This window comes from Urocampus carinirostris, chromosome 2 (assembly GCF_059441175.1).
Source record: "Urocampus carinirostris isolate Australia breed hairy pipefish chromosome 2, RoL_Ucar_1.0, whole genome shotgun sequence".
NCBI lineage: Eukaryota > Metazoa > Chordata > Actinopteri > Syngnathiformes > Syngnathidae > Urocampus > Urocampus carinirostris.
Window position 1 is genome coordinate 23,590,452 of NC_142350.1, and position 22,709 is coordinate 23,613,160.

The 22,709-nt window shown below is 37.0% G+C and overlaps 1 protein-coding gene and 1 pseudogene across 1 annotated transcript; one reads left to right on the plus strand and one right to left on the minus strand.

The window, feature by feature from the left end:
* Positions 1-1,866: 1,866 nt before the first annotated feature.
* Positions 1,867-7,495, minus strand: evx1 (even-skipped homeobox 1). The gene is made up of 3 exons (XM_088327857.1): positions 7,171-7,495; positions 5,148-5,383; positions 1,867-2,370 (listed from the first exon to the last, which is right to left on the minus strand). Exons 1-3 carry the CDS (start codon positions 7,427-7,429, stop codon positions 1,867-1,869), a joined length of 999 nt encoding a protein of 332 aa, XP_088183983.1. The 5' UTR covers positions 7,430-7,495.
* A 4,325-nt stretch (positions 7,496-11,820) lies between these two features.
* Positions 11,821-11,910, plus strand: LOC148371416 (U2 spliceosomal RNA; annotated as a pseudogene).
* The last annotated feature ends 10,799 nt before the right edge of the window (positions 11,911-22,709 follow it).

The following is a 22,709-nucleotide window of genomic DNA, read 5'->3' on the forward strand; positions in this document are numbered from 1 at the left end:
CTCATTTTTTTTGTTAGACCGAAATCTGATTTGAGATATCAATTCAAGTCATGTTAATTTGTACAGCCCTCAATCATAAAAAATGATACTCTCATCCCTCAGAAAAGCCATTTTCTAAAGATAGTTTGATAACGCGATAAAACCCTATGCCTTTTCACAAGTAATCTACATCACTATCGTACAGTGGTTAGAGTTTGGATCCCTCGTGCAGCAAAAAAAAAAATCAGGTTACAAAAGTGTGCGTTATACATAAATGAATACGGTATGTGAGAACAAAAACAATTATTATACCTATATTATATAATAATATAAGAATTATGATAATAATATAACACCAATTAGTCTTTTAGGTGTCACATTTTGATAAAAAAAAAGTGCATTTGAGCAAGATATCATTCCATCGATGGAATAGATTTACAAACGTCCTCACGCTAATGCAGACAGTGAGGAAAATTTCAATCATGTAAAGAAAGTACACACATAGTAAATAAATCATATTTTCGTAGTATTTCTATGGTTGTCTTTTCAGAATGAAAGCAAAATAATGTTTTTAAAAGCACGAGATTTAATGTTTAGTTTTCTGGTATTTTTGTACTATTTGTGTATTTGTGTTGTTGTTAATGTCGAAACACAAAAGGGACAATGGGGACAACGTTGGCACCAAAAACATGTTTTTATTAGTAGTACCTTATTTACTGTTATATTTATTGTATTGGCTTTATATTTCGACCATTTCCGTTTGGTGTGGCCTGTAGTTTGTCACAAAGTAACACCATCTGTAAGATTTAATCTGCAAAATCCTGCACTTCTCCGTATAACTAAATTTACTACAAGTGTGGAAAGATCAATAAGAAAGATGCTTAAATAATTATTTGTGTTGTTTATTTGGTAAATAAAATAAACTTATTTACATGAATTATCTCTGTTTTTATTCTAAATCAGTGGTCCCCAAACTACGGCCTCCACATATTGTCCGGCACCCTGAACATACCGGAGAGCTTTTTTTTATATACTGTATTTATTGGTGTATAACTCTTATTTTTTCAACCTAAAAAAAGTTTTTCCTGGGTAAGAGTTCCAAACTATTACCACTGTACTACCAGATGACACATAAAAAGGCATTAGGTTTTATCTAATTATCACACTGTCTTTAGTCATGGTACCAGAGACAAATGTTAAAGGTGCTATCCGGAATTTTCATTTTGCCATTATCCCCACCGCTTATCCTCAGTAGGGTCATAGGGGTGCTGGAGCCCATCTCAGCTATCCTCGGGCAGTGGGCAGGGGACACCCTGAAGTGGTTTCCAGCCAGTTGCAGTCAGCTATCCAGAAATTTGAAAATGTTCAAATTGCTGACGCCATCTTTTTGCTTAAATCATACTTGCAGCCTCTTTCAAGCTGCTTATGTGGCGCATGCAAATATGTGCATTTCTAAGATGCGCTCGTGCAAACTTATCTTTTATGGGGCATGGGTTGGCGTTTGGACTGTTTTTGAAACAGGCCATTTCTAACTTTCACCATTTTCCTACTACACTAACAGAAAACCGCAAGCACAAGCATGAAATCACTCTTCAATTTTGGGGACCCTTTTTCTTCATAGCCTGTCTTGCTGTGAGTAAACAGGTGCTGCAGTGTGTTTGTAAGGTTTATTATGGCTTAATAAGGAGAATTGCAATCATGAATAAGGGGAACAATTGGCTGAGGTTGTCAGGTATGCAAATGCCCCTTGTTAGGAAGGAACATCATGCGTGGGGCTTGAAAAACAGCTAAAAGAAATAATTAGGGGTCATTTTTTGTCCTGATTACAACATTTGTCTCGGAAAAACAATTGGAATAAAGCTGAACACTGTTCAGAGGGGTTGTTTTTTATCTAGTAAGGGGAACCTCCTCCCGCTGGTCCACGTTTGAGGTTTTGCTCAAAACTGGAGGCGTAAAGGTAACATAAGCGTCCGTCCTGCTGGTTGGGGAGCATCCGAAGTCTGAGGCCCTGGCCGACCCTGCGGGCGGGTGACAGGCCAGGCAGGTGCATGGACTCCCTCCAGGCCCGAGACCGTGAGCCGGACTCTGGAACAAGGACGGGTGTCTGAAGGCGCACAGCAAGTCCGGTCGCTGGTACGGGTGTGACAGCATGCGAAAAGTGTCCAGGGAGCGAAGGGGGTTGGGAAAGGGGTTGGCAGGAGCCGGGGCGGCGCCTGCCCCTAGGTGCGAATAGTAGGGCAGGGGAAGGTGCGAGGGGAAGGGGTAGGGCAAGTTTCCGGACGCCGCCGCGTGGCTCATCATGTAGGAATAGAAAGCTGGGTCTGCGGGGTGAGGCCACGTCATGGCCAGACGCTGACGTTTGTCCTTCATCCTCCGGTTCTGGAACCACACCTGCCGGGACCGAGACACACTAAGTCAAATATTAACTCCATTAACCGCCTTTGCTTTGGGTGGAGTGACTATTCTTTTCTCCTGGCGTTTTGAAGTCTGTCATTGAGTCAAAAACATTGACATTTCTTTGAGTAAATTTCACTAAAACAGAGTATTTTAACCAGTGTGCCGGGGCACACTAGTGTCCGGTAAGACCTTGTCTAGTGTGCTGCAGGAAATTTACCAAGATTATCTTTGCCAAAAAGCTTGCCATTGTTCAGTATTATTGATCGCTGCTATCACATTTGCTGCCAACTGGGTTTTTATATTGTGTCCTGTATTGTGTTGTGTAAAGTTAGATATAATTTTTCTTATTATGTAGCTAATTGCACTACTTTAAAATTCTATGTTACTTTAAGTTAAATGTGTATATATGCGCTCTATGGGGCAGCTTTGAATTTCATGACAATATAGGCATTCGATTTGATTCATGATAGATTTGATTCTGTTCTTCCAGTGGTCAGCCAAATAATCGCAACATTCATCCACATCATTTTGTGGCAGCAGTTTCTTATTTTTTTAACTTTTTATATATTAAAGGTCGGGTAGCACGGCAGCTGAGTGGTTAGCATGTCTGCAGCACAGATCTGAGGTCATGAGATCGAACCTTCCTGTGTTTGCATGTTCTCCCCGTGCTTGCGCAGGTTTCCTCCAGAAACTCCGGTTTCCTCCCACTTTTCAAAAACATGCATGTCAGGTAAAATGTTCCTAGGTATGAATGAGTGAGTTGTCTGTCTCTGTGTGCCCTGTGATTGGCTGGCAACCAGTTGAGAGTGTCCCCTGCCCACTGCCTTAAGATAGCTGCGATGGGCTCCAGCACCCCTACCACCCTATTCAGGATAAGAGGTGCAGATGATGGATGGAAGGATGGATGGATATTAAAGATCTGCTCATGAAGTATTCAGAGATAAGTTTTATAATTACTGATTTTGTTTGATGAAGCTATTTAAGACTGCATTAAAACTGAAAAAAGTTGATTTAGTCAAATGAAATGTTATACAGGCAGATCTTAATGCTAATTTTAAGTCTTACTTTTATTGTCTTTGAAAAATGTAGGAAAACTTGAAATAGCGGATTAAAAATATAGTAAAATCTGAAGTTACTGTACAATTATTAACCAAAATAAATAACCTGTCTTATCTTTTCATCATTTTACGAAACCCTGCACTAGACCGCTTGGGGTGCAGATAACATAGGAAAAGGCATTAGGTTTGATCTCACTATCACACCTCTTTTAGTCACAGTACCTTCCTGATAGATACAAATAACCACAAAATAGCACAATGAAGGAAACAACTCTCTGGTGTTTCTGATGATGAATCGGACATTGAAGGACAGTAAATAAATACATTGTACATTTTGTTTTGGTATTGTGTACATAGTATATGTTGTCGATAAATGGTTTTAATCATGGCCCCATGTATTTAACGTGGTACCGTAAAAAATGTTTAATGATGAAATAAAATCTAAAACCTTTTCGCATGTCATTTACACCCGTAGTGGTCTGGGAGAGTGTTAAAATGTATTCTTTAGGTGTTAAATCGTAACTGGTTGTTTTATTTTGCACATTTACCTCACCAATATCCCCCAGAATGAGAAATTGTCAATGTAGTGTAATGTCGGTCCCCTTTTCACTAAAATTTGGTTTATTGTTCAACCAACTTAGCACCCACCAACTCAAACACTCAAAATAAATGACTCGGGTGTTTATTTTACTACTTTTATCTCCCAAAATGCTTTTCAAGTATAACGGTCAAAATAAAAGAGGATAATCTAAACCAGAGTTGTCACATTGTTGCTTTACAGTTTTTTTTTAAATCCCATTTTATCCCAAACCCCTTTAACACCTCAGAATCAAATTGGATCCAAGCAGGATCCAATTAACCTGGTTTTCACACAAAAATGCACGTTGATATGCCTGTATGAAACCCCCATAATATTGAACTGAATATATTTGTCCTTGTTGTCTTTGGTAACAACGTAATGGACATTGTTTGCAACAAGATTGGGCATGACACCAAAAAGAGAAAATGAAATAAAAGAACGTCAGGATAAATGAGAAAAAAATCATATTTGCAGGATAGTGCTTGGAGACTAGTGCACGTTGTAATCGTAGTGCAGCAAATAAAATTGCCATTTTTTTGGTAAACGAGATACGAGTAGGCCTTTTACAATGCAATTGGAAATTGGTCTGTTAATCACCCCAGATTGGTTATGTATTTCTTATGTTATTTGTTGTCGTTGTTTTTAATGTTCCCAAAATTTGAAATAAAAAATGTGATTTTTTTTCTTGTTCAGAAAATTTATAAATATTTTGGTCCCTACTTTATATCACATTTGGATTGTTTTGCATGTTTCTAGACGAAATGATTCATCTCATAAAATTTACTTAAAATGTTTTCTTTTAGTGTAAAATAGCCCTATCTGTGTTACGTTTAATATTTATGATAAAATAACAGTTAGTTTAATATAATTTAGATATACTTTACAAAAAGAAAAAAAATAGCTACGAGGCACAAGGATGATTTTTTTGAGTGTATCCTACTCCAAAAAAATGGATTGACAGACCCAAGATGAAACCCCCGAAGTTAAAATGACATTTTGGTCTCTTTTCTAGACAGGAATTTGCTTATTTTTGACCCACTTATGAGCAGGCGATCTTTTTTTCCCCTTTTTGGAAAAACGTAGTGTGTTCCAAAGATTTGAAATAGTCTATAAATTAGGTTGAAACGATATACCTTAATAGTGGTTTCGGGCAGATTCAAGGCGGCCGCCAGTTCACATCTCCTGGGCCTGGACACGTAGTTTTCCCGGTAAAACTCTTTCTCCAGCCGCGAGATTTGTTCGCGGGTGAAGGCTGTTCGGTACCGGCGAATCTGATCCGCGGAGTAGGACAGAGAGTTTGGACCCGTGACCGACTTGCCCTGGTCGGAACCGGAATCGCTTGGGAGACCCGGCGAGTCCCCGTTTCGACCTGGAGAGGGATGATCATTGAATACAATTAAAATGGCTTAGGCGTGATGATCACATAACGGGCAATTTATAATTTTTTCCTGTATTTGATACGTTTTTTGACCTTTTCAAATTATGTATGCCGTATAACATTTTCTACGTAAAAAAAACAATGTACATTTTTTTAAACGCCTTTTGTTGTTAGACCGATCTCCTCATGCACGGATCGTCTCGATCCCTGGTTGCAGACGACAAAGCAATAGTAGATTTATAATTGCCAATAAAAAAACATAGATACATTTGAAAGTGTATTTGGGTAAGATTGCATTACATTGATGTAAGAAATGTATAAAGTAATTTTCTGTCTTCCTCAGTTTAATGTCGACAGTGAAATTTCAATCATATGAAGAAATTTCATACAAATACTGTCCATTGCAAATTAAAGCCAAATATTAAATGTTTCCGTGACAGAGTAAAATCCTGCACTGCTACGTATAATAACACTAATTTACTAAAATTGCAGAGAGAACAAAGAAAGATGCTGTAAGAACTGTTTGTGTTTATTATTTGGTAAATAAAATACATTTGTTTACAAAAATGATCTTTATTTGTATTCCAAGCAGAAAAATAACCCGTGATAATCCAAACGCTACAGAATACATAATAAGACTACCCCAATACAAATATATATTCCTTTCCACAGGGTGCAAAATGTACACTGAACGTAGAGTTACTTTTTCAGATTTATTTTAACTCTGATAAGAGTTATTATTTCACACTACACTTCAAAGTGATTGTCATGTTTTACTCTAGGTGAAAAGTCACACCCTTACTGTTGTTAGAATTCAACACTAAACCGTTTACAGTTAAGAGATAATTTGTGCAGTGTAAAATATCACATCTAACACAAACATTTTCTTCACTTTCATGAATTACTCATTTTCTACACTTTAAAGAGTCTACTATGTTTTCTACTCCTATACTGTTGTTGCATTAACTCTAATATGAATATATCAGGAGTCTGATCCCTCTCCCTATCCCACCCCCTCCCACTCCTCTGCCAAATCGATGCACTACTACACTATTTAAAATCTGATTCATTCTTTGCACACATTTTATTTCAAACCTAATATATTTTTATATGCTTACTTTTAAATCTGTTTTTTATTTGTGATTTGTACTTGATGTGTTATGTTTTCATGTAATTACTTATTTATTTGTCAAGACACTCATTTGTAATTGCAATTATTAATAAGGGGAGCAAATGGCTGAGGTTGACAGTGATCAAAAGCATTGTTCTTTTCCCTTATAATACTCGATAATATCCTTTACATTTTCTCGAAGTTGTGTTTTCTTTATGTAAATGGACCTAATCAAGACACGCATTTATATTTTCAAATATTTAGAAGGTGAGCAATTGGTTGAGGTTGACAGTGACATTGTCTTTTCCTTATCGCAATAAATAATATTATAATGTTTACCGTTTTCCTTCACATGTTTCCATAGCTGTGTGTTTTTAAGCATTTGGCACTAACATGACACACATTTAGAATTCCGATAATAAATAAGGGGGAGCAATTGGCTGAGATTGACAGTGATCAGAAGCATTGTTTCTTCCTTATAATAAAAATGATATTTTAATATGGACCGTTTTTCCTAGCATCTTGTCTTATCTGTGTTTTTATGTATTGGACACTGATCACGACACGCATTTATAATGTGAAGACGTTCTTTTTTCAAGTTGTTTTAAAATATTGAGTCAGTGACCATTTTTAAAATCTTGATTCTTAACACATCTGTATGCCTTACCTTTCGCCGAGGAGTAGTCCAGACTTTCGGGTGTGCAACTGACGTCGATCTCCTCATAAAAGTCCGATTCTGTGTCCGAGCTGCTGGCGGCATCGCCCCGTCTTGCGTCCCCCATCTCGACGCACAGATTCCGGCGTGCGAACTCCTCCATCACCGCCTCCGTCAAGCAGCCTCCCCTGCGCTCGGGCTTCGCAGGGCTCCCGCCGGCGATTTTGCGCGTCGAAACCTCCTGGGTCATTTTCTCCTCTCGGCTCTCCATTGGGGAAGGGGGAGAGAAAAAAAATGCGGTGCAGTTTTGTGTTTTTGTAGAAAGAAGTTCGGGATGCGATCCGGTCTGCCCCAAGGAGGAGAATGTGTGAAGGAAAAGAACGGGTGGGATCTCCATTACCTCGCCCCCCTAACCTCCTCCCTCTCCATCTCTCTCCCTGGAGCTGTCAGTCTGAATAGGATGCTCCTGTGACGTCACCGATATATTGGCCAATTAAATGGGAATCCTCAAATATGTTTTGTGTTTAACCCAACGATTGGCAACCCGAAATCTTGAGAGTGCCATAAGAGGCTTAAAACAACAACAAAAATGAAGCTGGAGCCGCAATTTAAAAACATGCATCAAAACCGAAAGGGGATTCAGACATAGAGTTCGTGATTTAATATTAAATATTTATTAAAGACCTTTTTACAGCATTGTAAAATGTTAATATGTTTTGTGTTGTGTTTGGCATCCTACGGGAACCTTATTTTTAACCAATGTGTTTGCTTCCCCTCAACTTTTTCCATTTCCATATATTTTTCCCTGGGGGAACACGAATCTCCGCCAGGGGGGCGCGTTTGATATCTGGAATTTTTTTTTTTACAATCCTAGATTACAATGGAATTGCACCTCCACTACAGTAGGGGGCAGCGGCACTGTGTGATAAAACATTTGTGCTTTGCACATGCATTGCCCAGATAATATGGATGAACATTAGCCACAAAGTGTTGCAAACCCTCCAGTGACCGCATGAAAAGATATGTAACCGGGATGGAGAAAACAGGCGGAGAAAGACGGGCAGCAAAGAAGAAAATTAAAGTCCCCCGACAGCTAAGATGATAATGTTTATCGAAGCGTATGTAGTAATCGGCTTCACTGTGACCACTGAGTTCGACAAGGAAATACCAATGTCCTTGTTTAAAAATGTTGGCAGAGGACAACATGAAGCCAAATCGATGAAGCTGTCCAGCAGATATGACAGTTGAGTTTTCTAGGTAAGGGCACGAGAGATTTTCTTCTTCCAGGGGGCGGGGCGTGACAGAAAATAATTGAGAAGCACTGCACTATAGGACAATGCTAAAGAGACACTCGCGGCTCTCGAGCCACAGGTGGCTGTTAATACCTGAGGGTGGGGTGCGTCTTTTTAGCGTCCTTAAAAAGTTAAATATTTTCTCTATTGAATATGTGTTAATGGTAGGGGGGCATCGTTTGGGGTCTCTTCAAAAAGCTGAAAGTAGAATATTTTCTCTAATAAGTATGAGTTGACAATGTTCAACTGAGTTTAAAGAGCCCTTACGCATTTCTTTTCTCTGCGCCTATCTGCTTTTAGCTTACTTTTAGCATGGCTGTTCGGGGTGGGACAACCAAAGTTTGAGGAATGGGGCTTTTGGGGAGTGTTGGAGAGCTCTATCATGCTTTATAATTTGTGTTTCTATCTTTTACCTTGTACAGTATTTGTCAGTGTAGAACGAAACTTTGAGCGTATCTAAGAAATTCCTGTGCTTGCTGGTGCATCATGAATAAGATGACTGAGACTGCAATGATGACACAAGCCCATAGATGGCGGCAGAGAGTAACAAAGTTCCAAATCTTGTACAGCTCCTTCATTTTGGTTCCCATTAAAAAATGAATAAATAATTGTGATTAATTACCAGTTTTTGTCTTTGTCTTTTCCAAAGACATGCATTTCAGGTGGATTGGCCGGTCCAAATTGTCCCTAGGTGTGAATGAGCGAGCGAGTTGTCTGTCCCTGTGTGCCCTGCGATTGACTGGCAACCAGTTCAGGGTGTCCCCTGCCCACTGCCCGATGATTGCTGGGATGGGCACCAGCACCCCCGCGACCCTACTGAGGATAAGCGGTGCAGCTAATGAGATGAGGTAATGAGACCAGTTTTTGGATAACGAATTTTTCCTCATGATGTAACCGTCTAAATAATTTATTTCTGTATGTAAATTACATTACAATTACAATTATCTTAATTACTATTAATGTATATTCGGAGAACACTCCATGCACTAAAAAACGCTTGATATTTTGTATTTGGTATATATATATATATATATATATATATATATATATATATATATATATATATATTTATGCAAATGTATGTTCTGTAAATTCCGGACTATAGAGCGCACCTGATTATAAGCCGCACCCATCACATTTTAAGGGGAAAACCGATTTTGTCCATACACAGGCCGCACCTGTATATAAGCCGCATGCACCCACATAAAAAAAACACGAAATTAATTCAAGCCAAACTTCAAGTCCCGCGATTGAAACTAAATGTCCTTCTTTTTTTTCTTTTTTTTCGGTTTGAACAAATGTATTGACACTAATAACAGCAAACAAATAATGTGAGGTTTGAACAACCCTTCTCGACAATGTTAACAGCAATCAAGCATATTCACAATTTTGTTATGTAACATCTTTGTTAGTGTCAATAGATCCGTCCAGGCCAAAGTCGATGGTTTTTTGGTTTGAACAAATCCACCGACACCAACAGCAGCAAACAAACAATGTGAGGTTCGGACAACCCCTCTCGACAATCTCAACAGCAATTTTGTTATATCTGACAATATGACATGACAATATGACGTTTTAACATTTTTTTCCTGACATTTTCAACATCAATTAAACAATTTCAGAGTTATCATCCCACACAGTCCAAAAATCACAGCCGCCAAAATGAACGTAAAATGATATAGGTACTTAAAATTTGTTGCAGACCTGCAGATTCTAGGTTCCCATTGATAGTAATCCAAGGAAAAAAAGTGTATATTTCCAAAGATAAGGGTGGGGAAAATATATATCCATTTTTGTCTGCCGTGTCCAAAAAAATTCACCTTTGCCGGTCCCCACATTCCCATCAGCCCGCGTCTGCTCCTTCCCTCTTTTTTAATTTGCTCGTGCAGAATAAGTGTCTCAAATATATACAAATAAATACATCACAAAATTATACAGTTGCAAATACATATTACACATATTTACAAAGAAAGACGGTACACCGAGAGAGTTTTCAAAGCTTTAATAATAACAATATAACTTTCATCCTTAACCGTGCCTTTGAATAGAATAGAATAGAATAGAATAGAATAGAATAGAATAGAATAGGGGGCGGCAGTAGCTCAGGAGGTAGAGCGCTCATCTTGGGATCAAGGGATCCCAGTTCGAATCCCGGCTCGTCCGTGTTACATGTCGAAGTGTCCTTGGGTAAGACACTGAACCCCTAATACCCCCAAAAAGCAGGTTAGCGCCTTACATGGCTGCAAGGCCGCTATTGGGAAATGTGGAGCACATTGTAAAGCGCTTTGGGAAGTCATTGACTTGAAAAGCGCTATATAAAATGCAGATCATTTCATTTCATTTCATTTTCATTTCATTTCATTTCATTTCATTTCAATAGAAGATACCTTTATTGTCATTGTTACAAAATGGGTTAACATATTGTGACAACGAAATTGGGCATGACACTCCAGTTTTACACATTCACAGTGAGGTATGAGCCAAGAAGATAAAGGAACAGAGAAGATAAGGTTATAAAACAAGGGGGATAAGGCTATAGTTATAATTTACATGGTATTTACACAAGAAATGTCGGCATGTGGGATGTTACATACAGTGTTATCGTGATACCGTTGGTATCGTAAGGGTTGTGCAATATTGCATTTGGTGCAAAGTCATCATACTGCAAAAAAATAGTCAGCATATGCATTGGTGCAAACATAGACATCATAGTGCAGAAAAAGGAAATGGTTAGACATTGTGCAAGGTGAGCAGTAAACGTAGTGCAGTCGACATGTGCCAGAACATAGACATGAGTACCATTATATTCATATGAGGTAGTGTTGGCACGAGTTTTCAGTTTTTTTGTGCGGTGTCTGTTTGGAGCAGTGAACAAACATAGTGCAGTCAGCATGTACGTGAGTACCATTTTACATTCGTGTGAGGTGGTTTTTTGCAACAGTTTTCAGTTTTTTGTGCAGTGTCTGTTTAGGGTGGTAATGGCTGTGGGGAAGAAACTGTCTCTGAGTCTGTTTGTTTTTGCTTTGTGTGACCTGTAGCGCTTGCCGGAAGGCAGCAGGTCGAAGAGGTGATGGCCGGGGTGAGAAAAGTCCTTGATGATGTTTTCTGCTCTGCTGGGGTAGCGAGAGCAGGCAATGTCCTCCAGACTGGGCAGAGAGAAACCGACGATTGGGAGGTAGCCTCACGCTACTAAGAACACGCTCGCATACCTGTATGTTATTCTGATGAGGAAATAAATGCCATATTCGATAGAGTCACGGTAGACCATCCAAATGTGTGTTACAGTCTGTGTCTGCAGATTGGCACATGGCGGCTGTGATTATTGGACCGCGTGCTCATGTCAGCTGTGGTTCTGATTTCATTGAGGATCTTTGATTTTTGCAATCGTGAGATGGAATAAGAGCTTGCTCTGTCCACTCCACGCATCGGCCCGGTATTGCAGTACCTCCGGGAACGGTGCATTCGCAATGATCGCTGCTTGGCTCTGTGGCTAGGACTTTGACTCAGCCTCTTGGCTGGAAGCAAGTGTCTCGGCCCCTTGGCTTTGTAGCGTATTATGATTTGACCGATAATGGATAATTGATAAAGAATATAGAACAATAAACCTTACAAAATATTTGTCGTCCTGCAGAGTCCATATAATTTTCCATTATCAAACATTTTTGAAAAACCACTAAGTAGCCACTAGAGAGCGCCAAATGCTGACCCTTAAACCAAATGCATCCACAGGACATCCCTCTCATGTGTTTTCCGATCCGCCCTCCCCCCTTTTACCTACCTTAACCCCCGGCCCCCCTTCTTAACCTTAAGTGGAGTCAAGTGAAGTGCTCAAAGTTAAAGTATCAGATAACAAAACCCTTTGACATTGAAGTACTTCAACATGAAGTGGCAGTTCAGGAAACATCATAGGAGTAAAATCATATTTGTATTGTTTTTTAGTGTAGCATTCTTGCGCCTTTTTATAATACCATACCTGTCAGCATGTACAATTTACCCGTATTTTACACGTATTTTGATTTCCAATTGTGTACATCGTATAACAATTTTTGTGCAGGAGGGGAAAAAAAATACTGTTACGTATAATAACCGACACTAAATTCATGTCAAGTTAGGAATGAATGAAGAACGTAATATTTGCTCTGTAGTATTTTTATTGTAGGATTTTTGTCGTATTTTTGTTGTATTTTTTTTTTGTATTTGACAGTAGTATTCTTGAAATATTCTTGTAGTACTTCTGCGGTAGTATTTCAGTAGGATTTTTGTAGTGTTTGTTTGGAATTTTTGTAGCATTACGGTAGTTGTATTTTTGTAAGATTCTTGTACTATTCCTGTATGACCTTTGTACTATTGGTCTATTTTTCTTTTGTATTATTACTGTTGTTGTATTTTTGTAGCACTTCTGTAGTAGGAATTTTGTAGTATTTTTGTCCTATTTTTGTAGTATTTCTGCAGGAGTATCATTGTTGTAATATTTTCGCTGTCGTATTTTAAAAGTATTCTTGTCATATTTCAGCAGTAGTATTTTTGGAGTATTTTCTTAGTATGATTTATGTAATATTTCTGTAATATTCCTGGGGTAGTGATTTTGTAGTAGTATTTTTGTATCATTTTCATTGTATGATTTTTGTAATATTTCTATGGTATCATTGTAGTATTTCATTTGTTGTGTAATTGTGAGATTCTGGTAGTATTTTGGCATGCTGAAAGTATTTTTGCATTATTTCCGTTGTACGCTTTTGTAGTATTTCTGTAGTATCCCTATAGTAATTATTCAGAAGTATCTTTGTAAGATTATTGTAAATATCTGCAGTTGTATTTTTGTAGTAAGATTTTTGTCGTATTTCCGTATTTATTTTATAGTTTTACTGTAGTTATATTTGTACTATTTCTGTAATGTGATTTTTGTTGTACTTCTTTTGTATCCCCGTGGTATTTCTGCAGTAATGCATTTTACTAGGATATTTTAAAATATTTCTACAATACTAAATTTGAAGTATTACCGAAGTACTATTTTTATAGTATTTTTTTCGTATTCTTTTCGTATTTCAATAGTAGCATATTTGTAGAATTCTTGTGGTATTTCGGCAGTAGCAGGATTTTGAAGTATATCTGTTGTATTTTTGTATTAATACTGTTGATATTTTTCCATGGTTGGATTTTTGTAGTATTACTCTAGTATTAATCTAGTATTTCTGCAGCTGTTTTTTGAAGGATTCTCATAGTATATATATACAGTAGTATTTTTCCATTATTTCTATAGTAAAGATTGTGTCATTTACTCGCTAAATAAACTAATTTACACAAATAATGTTTTTTTTTTAAATTCTACATAGTCTGGTTTGCTGTGAGTAAATTGGTGCTGCGTTGTAGTTGCAAGCTCTATAATCGCTTAATGAGGGGAATTGTAATCATTAATTGCCTGAGGTTGGCGAGTATGTAGTAACAGTAAATGCTCCAGATATTGTGTACCTTTATGATAGTTTTGACTTGAATATTTCGAAATATCTAATGAGGATAAGCGGTACGGCTGATGAGATAAGATGAGATTTCGAAATATGAGTATTGAAATGAAATACTGTTTCCCCTTGGTGGCTGCAAGGCATGCTGGGATTTTCATGGCGGCTGAAGTGGGCGGGGTTGGGGTCAGCATTCTGCCGGGAGAGGGAAGCTTTAAACTGCATTGACCTCAGCTGTCCTTGTGCGCTCTCATCTGGCTGTTAGAAGTAATGCTATGGCTTTTTTTCAACTCCCCCCCCCCCTTCTTCCTCATTGCCTGCCTGCAGAGAAGTCAAGGGAAATTCCTTTCCTTTTTCTTCCTCCCGTCTTTTATGCGCCCATGCAGGGACAAAACGTCTAATATTCTCCTCATATTAAATGCATATTGTTTTCATCATATCATATTATTTTTTTCTATTTGGAAAAAAATTGCATTTAATTTCACTACTGACTATATTCAATTTAATATTACGTTATTTTTCCGGTCAACCTATCAAGATTCAATAAAAGTCACACCAAATGATAAGTATATTGTATGTGTACTCTAAAGAAATACTTTGGGTTTATATATGGTTGCAAGCATGCACGCTCCCAAAAATATATATTTAACTTTCTTTGTAGTGGTTGATTGATTGATTGATTGATTATTTCATTGATTAGTTGATTGACTTATATTACAATGTAACTTGATGCATGTGCAACTTAAGATATAGGAATCTATTTGAGAAAAAAATCGTAAATAATGAAATGATTGGGTCAAAAATAAACTTTTTGAAGAATTGGTGAAAAGAAATTGGGTCGATTGTGTGGAAATGGAATGGAATAGAATAGAAATCCGCTTTCCCGCTTTCTCGTGACCCGTCATCTGGAGGGACAAAAGCATGACCAACTTGGGTGCCGATGTGCTTAACTTGTTTTTGTATGTGTTTGTCTTGTCGGTCACCCATCTCGAGGGATATGACCAGGGTAGATAGGTAGAATAGAAATAGCCTTTCCGGTTATTTACATCAGGGGTGAGACATTGCATGCAACGAGACATGGCACTTCAGGGGTTAACATTTAATAAAGACTTTAAAGGGACAGAGTGTAATATTTGACCACTAGGTGTCACTGCATTGTGAAATGAAATAAGAATAGTATTAAAGAGCACAAACTATAGAGACTCAAAGCGACCAAAATGCATCGTTTTCCTTCTCATTTTGTTTGTAAATGAAAGAGAAAAAAAAGAAAAGAAAAAACGAAGGTAAAAAAACGTAAAAAATAGAAAATAAAAAAATGGAAAAACACAAAAGAATAAAAGAGACCAAAAAAGAAGAAAAAAGAGGGAGACAACTGAAAAAGAGAAAGAAAAAAGAAAATAGAAAGTAAAAGAAAAAAGGAGAAATGAACAAAAAAACAGAAAGAAGAAAAAATAGAAAATAAAGGAAAATCGAAGGAAATAAAAGAGAAAGAAGAAAAAAGTGAGGGCAAAAGGGATAAAAGAAAGATAAGAAACAGAAAAAAAGTCAGAAAAAAAGGAAAGAAAACAAAGAACACAGGAGAACGACGATAAGAAAAAAGGCAAAACAGAAAGAAAACAAGACAAGAACAAAAAAGTGGGGTTTTATTTTTTTTTTCGGGGCACCGTGCGCGGCAAGATGTCCAACAAATATGTCAGCTTCCTGTAGGTGGTCCCCGTCTTGTGTCAAATAAATACAAAACCCTCCACCTACGAGTATTTGAAAAAAATGCACATTTATATGATAGTTTTTGTATTTTTTTCATGGTTCAAATAAATAGTTTTCCTTGAAATTACTGATGTTTTTTACCACCAGGACGCGCTAAACAATACACACTCCCTTTAAAAAGAAAAGGTAAAAGACTGTTAGAGTAAATAGAAAAAAAAATATGTTCACTAGTGCTTAGAGGGTGGCCCAAGTTAATGCAATAACATTAGCGGCAACAATCATTACCAAATATATATTTTTTACAGTATACGAAATGAGGGAAAATTCACATGTTTATATTTTGTATTCATTGCAATTTTTGGACAACAGTGAGCAGAATATTTTCAATATGCTTGGAATGAATTTGTGCCAAAATTATACTTAATTATAGTGATTGACCTTCTGACGGCTTTCAAAATAATACAATATTATATTTTTGACAGGAAACTTCCCAGACATGAGATAAAATGTTGAGTAACAAAAAAAGAATAGATGAGTAACCTTGAAAACAGCAGCTTGGTTTATTTCGATGAGCCTCTGAATATTCTTTAGTATGATTTGTTTTATGTGATGTGTAAATATAATAAAACAGTATTGTTATGCTCGGTCGTGAGCACGTACAACATTTCAATATTCAGAATTTTTTATGTCCGTTTTTCTTTGTTAACATTTGTTAATATATATGTTTTTTTTTCAATACTATAATATACTTGTAATAGTTATAGGTGTTTTAATTATGTTTAAATTTGCATCAATTTGACTCAGTTTTGACGGACTTATTTTTTTCATTTGTCCACCTACCCCCGATCTGTAAAATGTATCTAAATATTTTTTGTATATATTAAATATATACCCAATTTATTTTGGCTCATTTGATCCGACTCTTTTAAGTCAATTATTTTAGTGAAATTGAGCGTATTTTGTACTCTTTCTAGCGGGAGATGTTGCATTATTTGCGATCCAAAAACGCATTTCAGTGGTGTTATTTTTTTTTGTCTATGAAATTCAATATGCCATAGAGAAGACCTCTGTTGATATGCAAACATATAGATGACTGTACAATAAAAATATTGTGTGCATCAGAAATAGGTAATTGTTTTAATTTATTTCATTTTGTGGGACGAATTTCCAGGACAAATAAGGAATGGACAATCTTTCCAGTATTGTACTACAAACCAATAAAACTTGTGTTATTCTCCCAAATTTCGACTTGGAGTGCTGAGTAACATATATGTTATCCACACTTAAAGTATTTGCCAAAAAATATGAGACGTAGATGTACAGTACTCAGTCAAAAGTTTAGAATAGAATGATAAATTCCTTAATTTTGGGGGATAAAATAACAAAAATACCATTCTCTATTCTATTCAATTCAATTCAATTCTATTCTATTCTATTCTATTCTATTCTATTCTATTCTATTCTATTCTATTCTATTCTATTCTAAGGCTCAGGATTTTTTTCTGGAAAAACAAAACAAAACCCTTTTATAGAATCTAAAGAAATGTTTATGGACTTTATAGTTCAAGAGGAAATTATCCCAAATATATCTAAAAAACACATTTACCGTAATTCTAGACCATAGGCGCACCTAGTGAGCACATGTTGTTTGGTTTTAGCCCTAGCTTTTACAGTTGTTTCATTTGCATGCACCTTATAGCCCGGTGTGCCTTTGTTATGAAAAAAATCACCAAATACTAATTTGAGGATGCTTGCCTTATAAACTGGTGTGCCTTAAAGTCCATATAATAGCGTTTTTGTTGTGATTGTATTCGTGCATAAAATAAAATGAAAAAATAACATTATTTTTCATTTTACTGTGTTGATACTCGAGCACTCGAGAAAAATAGAATAAAATAACACATTTGTTTTCCAGAGGGGGTAAAGTAATAAGACTTCGGAAAAACAACAGAACTGAAAAGTACAAAATGTTTGTACTTTGTTTCTTTCCTTCTGTGACTTGCAGAGTGTCTAAAGCTCTTCCGTTGTCCTCCACTATTATCTAAAACAAATGCAATATAAGTGGCACTACTGTAAAGCTACCAAGGTCACGTTGGTTGCGCAAAAGTGTCTTCTGCAATGCGTTATCTCTATAAGATCACAAGGTTCCATTTTCCCAGTTCAGGTCCTGTTACATAAACTGCAGGTAGTGCAAAGAGGAAACCCTTTGCATAAACCGCAGGTAGTGCAAAACAAACCTTTGCAATGCGCCAAACAAGACAAAAATGGACAAATCACATTTAACCTTTATTCATTTGAAAATGCAACGACCACCCTTACAATTTCGACGACTGTTGCTGCTGTAATGTTAACAAAAACTACAGGCAGAGTCAAAAACAGCATTTTAGCACATTTTTCAAGACGTTTATTTAGATTGGATGAAACGGCGGTATCCCCAATATTTAGATTATTGGGCCTTTCCAACATATTAAAACGCAATTCCAATGAAATAAAGCAATACAATATGATTTTTAGAGTCATTGATAACAACATAGTGTGCGTTGTTTACAAAAGGATTTGATGTGGAAGTAATACGTTATAAAAATACTTGAAATAAAAAAATAAGCTGAGAAAGAATATTTAGGAACCGTACGATCGCCACCATTGCCTGTAAAGTGGCCTAAATTGTAAGTGTATCAGAAATAAGTAACCGTTTATTTCATTTCATTTTGTTGGACACATTTTCCAGACAACTAAGAACTATCAGCATTCTACACCAAAGAGATAAAACGTGATTATTCCCCCAAATTTGGACATACTGTACAGTGAGTATAACATATATGTTACCCACAATAAAAGTATTGGCCCCCAAAAAACATCTATTACAAAATATTTTCTGTAAAGCAATTACGAAAACGTATTACATTCTATTAAACATAAATCAACTGTTATATTGCAAACCTTTTAATATTACTGATCAGTTGAATACCCAACTAATACACTTTTGCATATTTTTCTAATATTTTAGATGGAATATTTGAGTTTTCGTCACAGTCAGCGAGATTAAAACAATAGAAATGCATGCAATATCTCAAATTATTTGTAATAAACCCAGAATGTATAGAATAGAATAGAATAGAATAGAATAGAATAGAATAGAATAGAATAGAATAGAATAGAATAGAATAGAATAGAATAGAATAGAATAGAAAAGAATTGTCTATTTATTTTCAGAAATCACATGTAGTGCACCTTGTTTACGAAACGATTTGACGTGGAACTTCATGAGAAACATGTAATTAAGACTGGAAACAATAAAAATAAGATTAAAAAAAGAATATATAATTTGTGTCATATACCAAAAGCTACTGAAGTTTGAAATGTACTGCTAGTATTGGAGAGTGCATTCATAATATTTTTGCATTTTAAATGTTATGATGAATTTATCTTTCAAGTCAAGTCAATTCGAGTCATGTTTATTTGTGACGCCCTTAAACACAGAAGTCTCCAATACTCGTACAGACTACAGTCTATTATCACACCATCCCCTGATCCAAACCCTACATGAGGACAAGGAAAACTCAAAACCTCAACATGAAGAAATTAGTCCACGTTGTCGATAAAGATCGATAAATGAGGTAGTCGATATAAGGGTAAAAAGTACAGTGTACTCCCTTTGGACATATGTTTAAGTATAGCGTATAATTGCATTGTACAGCAGTTTTGGTGCAAATAATGTATTGTTTCTTCTTGTTAATTAATGTTTTCTCAGGGGTGTGCCAGGATAATAAGACACAAAAAATATTTGTTGAGAGGAAAACTGTTGTAGAGTAAAGGTCAAGCCTACAAGCAATCTACTATCTTGACCTGTAATGGGATATTCTTCCGAAGGATCAGCAATATTTATATAAAAAGCCATTGAATGAAGTGTAAATGTGAAAAGTTACATGCATTTCAGAGCATTTATTTAACCTACATTTTGTACGAGTTTTTAGTTGCTGCTGGCATAAAAAAGGGAGAGTTTTTTTTAGTGACACGGAGCAGAACTCTTCTCTTCTTGGCCTCTTCTTTTTTTGCAAGGGGAAACTCAAGAAAGGAAAAGGGGGGTACTGCTCATGCACCCCCTAGCTTTTATGAGCCAGCGGGCAGCCCAACTTGAACTTGACCATGGAGTCTACAACAATCCAATCAACGCCACACCGACTTTTGGAACTCGATTTGTTTTGGTCGCTCTGCTTCTGAGAATGGAAATAAAACCATTACAGCCCATCCCGTTTTTTTTCTTTCGTTCTTTTGCTTGTGTTTGTTTGGCCTTGAAAGAAGATGACGCATGCAGATTTACCTCGTTGACCTTGGAGACAAAGTCGGCTGCAGCCACGGAGACCTTATTTGTCTCATCCTTTGCATCAAGCACAGTTCCTTTTACCGCATTATTTTGCATACACGCACGGCTCCTCACACGCAACTTTGTGCGTGCATTAGACTAAAAAGGGTCGGGGGGTTGTTGCGGTATGAAGTAGACTGGAATCAGTAGCAATCTCACATCACACACCAGGTGCAAAGCCCCTATAAGAGTCCCAGCTCTGCAGACTGGCATCTTTTGAGAAAGCTGAGATTTACAAGTCTCGCGCGTGCAAACGTGGCCCACATTTTCGAGCATTGACGCCAGATCAGATACCCAAAAGAAAACCTGCGATATATTTCAAATGTTATCAGTTTAAATGATTGTGTGCACGGATTGTAATCAAAACTGAACTCAAGCGACGTCATATTGTAAAATAAATGACTCGAAGGCATATTTTTTACAAATAAAATATGTTAAAATGTAAGGGAGTCAATTGAACGTGAAGATCTCGACACGTTTAGGTGCAAATATGAGAAATATAGAATAGAATAGAATAGAATAGAATAGAATAGAATAGAATAGAATAGTCTGTATTGTCGTTGATATCAACGCATGAGAGAAACATTGTACGAGATCAAACGCGGCACTCCGGCGTAAACAAGACTTTGATGAGAAAATGAGATAAAAGCCTCTCAGAAATAATAGGTAAGAATATTTGCAACGTAGCACTTAGAGACTAGCCCAAGTTATAATAATAGTGCAATGAAAACATAGTGCAAATATATCTCAAATGCTCATTGAAACAGAGCAAATGACCAAACACATCCAGTTTTGTTTACACCACCAATTCTTGATTTTTTCCCCCAATTTAATTGGTATCATACGAGGTCCAAATGATCGTTCTAACTGCTTTATTTGTCATATCTTGCCTTTGGCAGGCCTGCTCCATTATAATGAAATAATACTGTAATGCGTTTACGCGCACAAAGCGGGCTTAATTCTTTTGGGTTTGAGATATTCATCAATTTAAAAACTGTTTGTTTGTACTGAATTGTTGTGACGGCTTCAAGCTTCTTGAAGGTGAAAGTCAATTGTTATGAGTGTGTTTTTGTGTTTTTTTTTTGGGGGGGGGGGGTAATTGTTACAGTGAGAATATACAGCGTGAAGATTTGCCTTTGTTTTGTATCCTTACCCACACATTTTAGTATTTTAACGTCCTAAAATCACCTAGATTGTCTTTGATTTATCTTATATAGCTTATTTTACATGCCCTGAGATCCAATAAACCCCTTTCGGCTTTTCTTCCGCACGAATAGCCTTCGATGCGTGAAACAATATTGAAATCATATAAGACGGTCGTGCGGCATTTATTTGTGCACATTTGTGCAATGCAGTCGTACTTGAACTTGGGGGTGGTGGTGGTGGTGGTGGGCGCGGGGGGGGGGGGGGGGGATGTATGTTAGGACGCACACGCACCCAAAAACGCCTGTGATATAAGCAGTTGTTTTGTGCAACAAGTCGGCCTCACAATGTCCATTTTCTAACACATATACTTCGTTAGTTGTTTATTCAATTTCTTATAGGGTTAAATCCACAGTGCGCGTGTCCTTTTGGGGCTTGGTTAGGATATTACGCGTATTAACGGATGTTTCTTGTGGGTGTTGCCTTTTGGTGTTAATTCTACTGCAAAAAAACATTACATATAAAAATGATGCCTTTCTTTTTCACTCACACAAATTAATGCAATCTGTTTCTCTCTAGACGTGTTTCGTTACACGCACTTTACGTGTTTTCTTTTGAGAATTTTAATAGAAAAGAATATCAATGTGAGTATAATACGAACTAACTCTGCCTCATATTTTCCACCTAAAAGGGAATATAATATAGTCAACTGTGTCCATGAATTTGTAGTTTTACAAGGGGAAAAGTTAGTGTTAATTACAGAGAAATTGAAACAGGTTAGAGCAGCTTTGTTATTGCATCATATTCAACTTTATACTCAGTTTTTTTTCTTATTAAAGTTGTATTGTGTTTTGTGCTTTGATCATATTTTTTTGCAACTAAGATATGGATCAGATGAATCATTTATCAAAATAGGCGACTTGAGCGTCCGTCTCCTTGTTGGTCTAGCAGTTTTTTTTCTTGAAAACGTAGACATTATTTACAAAGTAAGGCCCCCCAAAAGCTCAGGTTAGACTGGAAAAGTCAAACAAAACATCGATCGTAAACAGAGCAGACCCATTTAGCGCAGTTCCCACCATTGTCGCACACATTTGCCAAAACGCCCCCCAAAAGGTTCCCAAAAATTAACCTGAATTTTTCTTTGCATCTGCATGTTGAAAAGTTACACGTAAGACGCCGCTGAGACGTAGGGCGAGCTGGAAGGAAGAAGAAGCAAAAAAAAAAGAAAAATGATAATAAAAGTTTACCGTCCTCCAATGGCTTTCATTTGGGGGGACAGGAATTCTCACCCTTCTTCCGTTCTTTTCAGACGCTCCCTTCAAAGCTTGAATGGCCCCCATAGCCCGGACGGCGAGACAGCAACTTTCAACTTGACCTTGGCCTCCAGTGGCGCCCCCAACCCCTTCACAACCTCCCCCATACCCTTCTAGTAATTAACCAGAGTCACAATAGCCCCCCTAAGATAAGAATCCTCTTCCACTGGCGTGTTGTTGCGTATTTCTGATATTTCGCCAACATCTGCGTGCGCAAAAATGAGCAAAATATTGAATGTGCATTTTTTGATACTGTGTCTGGGATGTTGCGTTTGAT

What these genes read in the sequence shown, in the direction of transcription:
- evx1 (XM_088327857.1), bottom strand. Translation starts at nt 7,429, where the DNA reads ATGGAGAGCCGAGAGGAGAAAATGACCCAGGAGGTTTCGACGCGCAAA. An exon ending in GGACTACTCCTCGGCGAAAG is followed by an intron (nt 5,384 to 7,170) that starts GTAAGGCATACA and finishes ATCCCTCTCCAG; the next exon opens with GTCGAAACGGGGACTCGCCG. An exon ending in TGCCCGAAACCACTATTAAG is followed by an intron (nt 2,371 to 5,147) that starts GTATATCGTTTC and finishes CGGTCCCGGCAG; the next exon opens with GTGTGGTTCCAGAACCGGAG.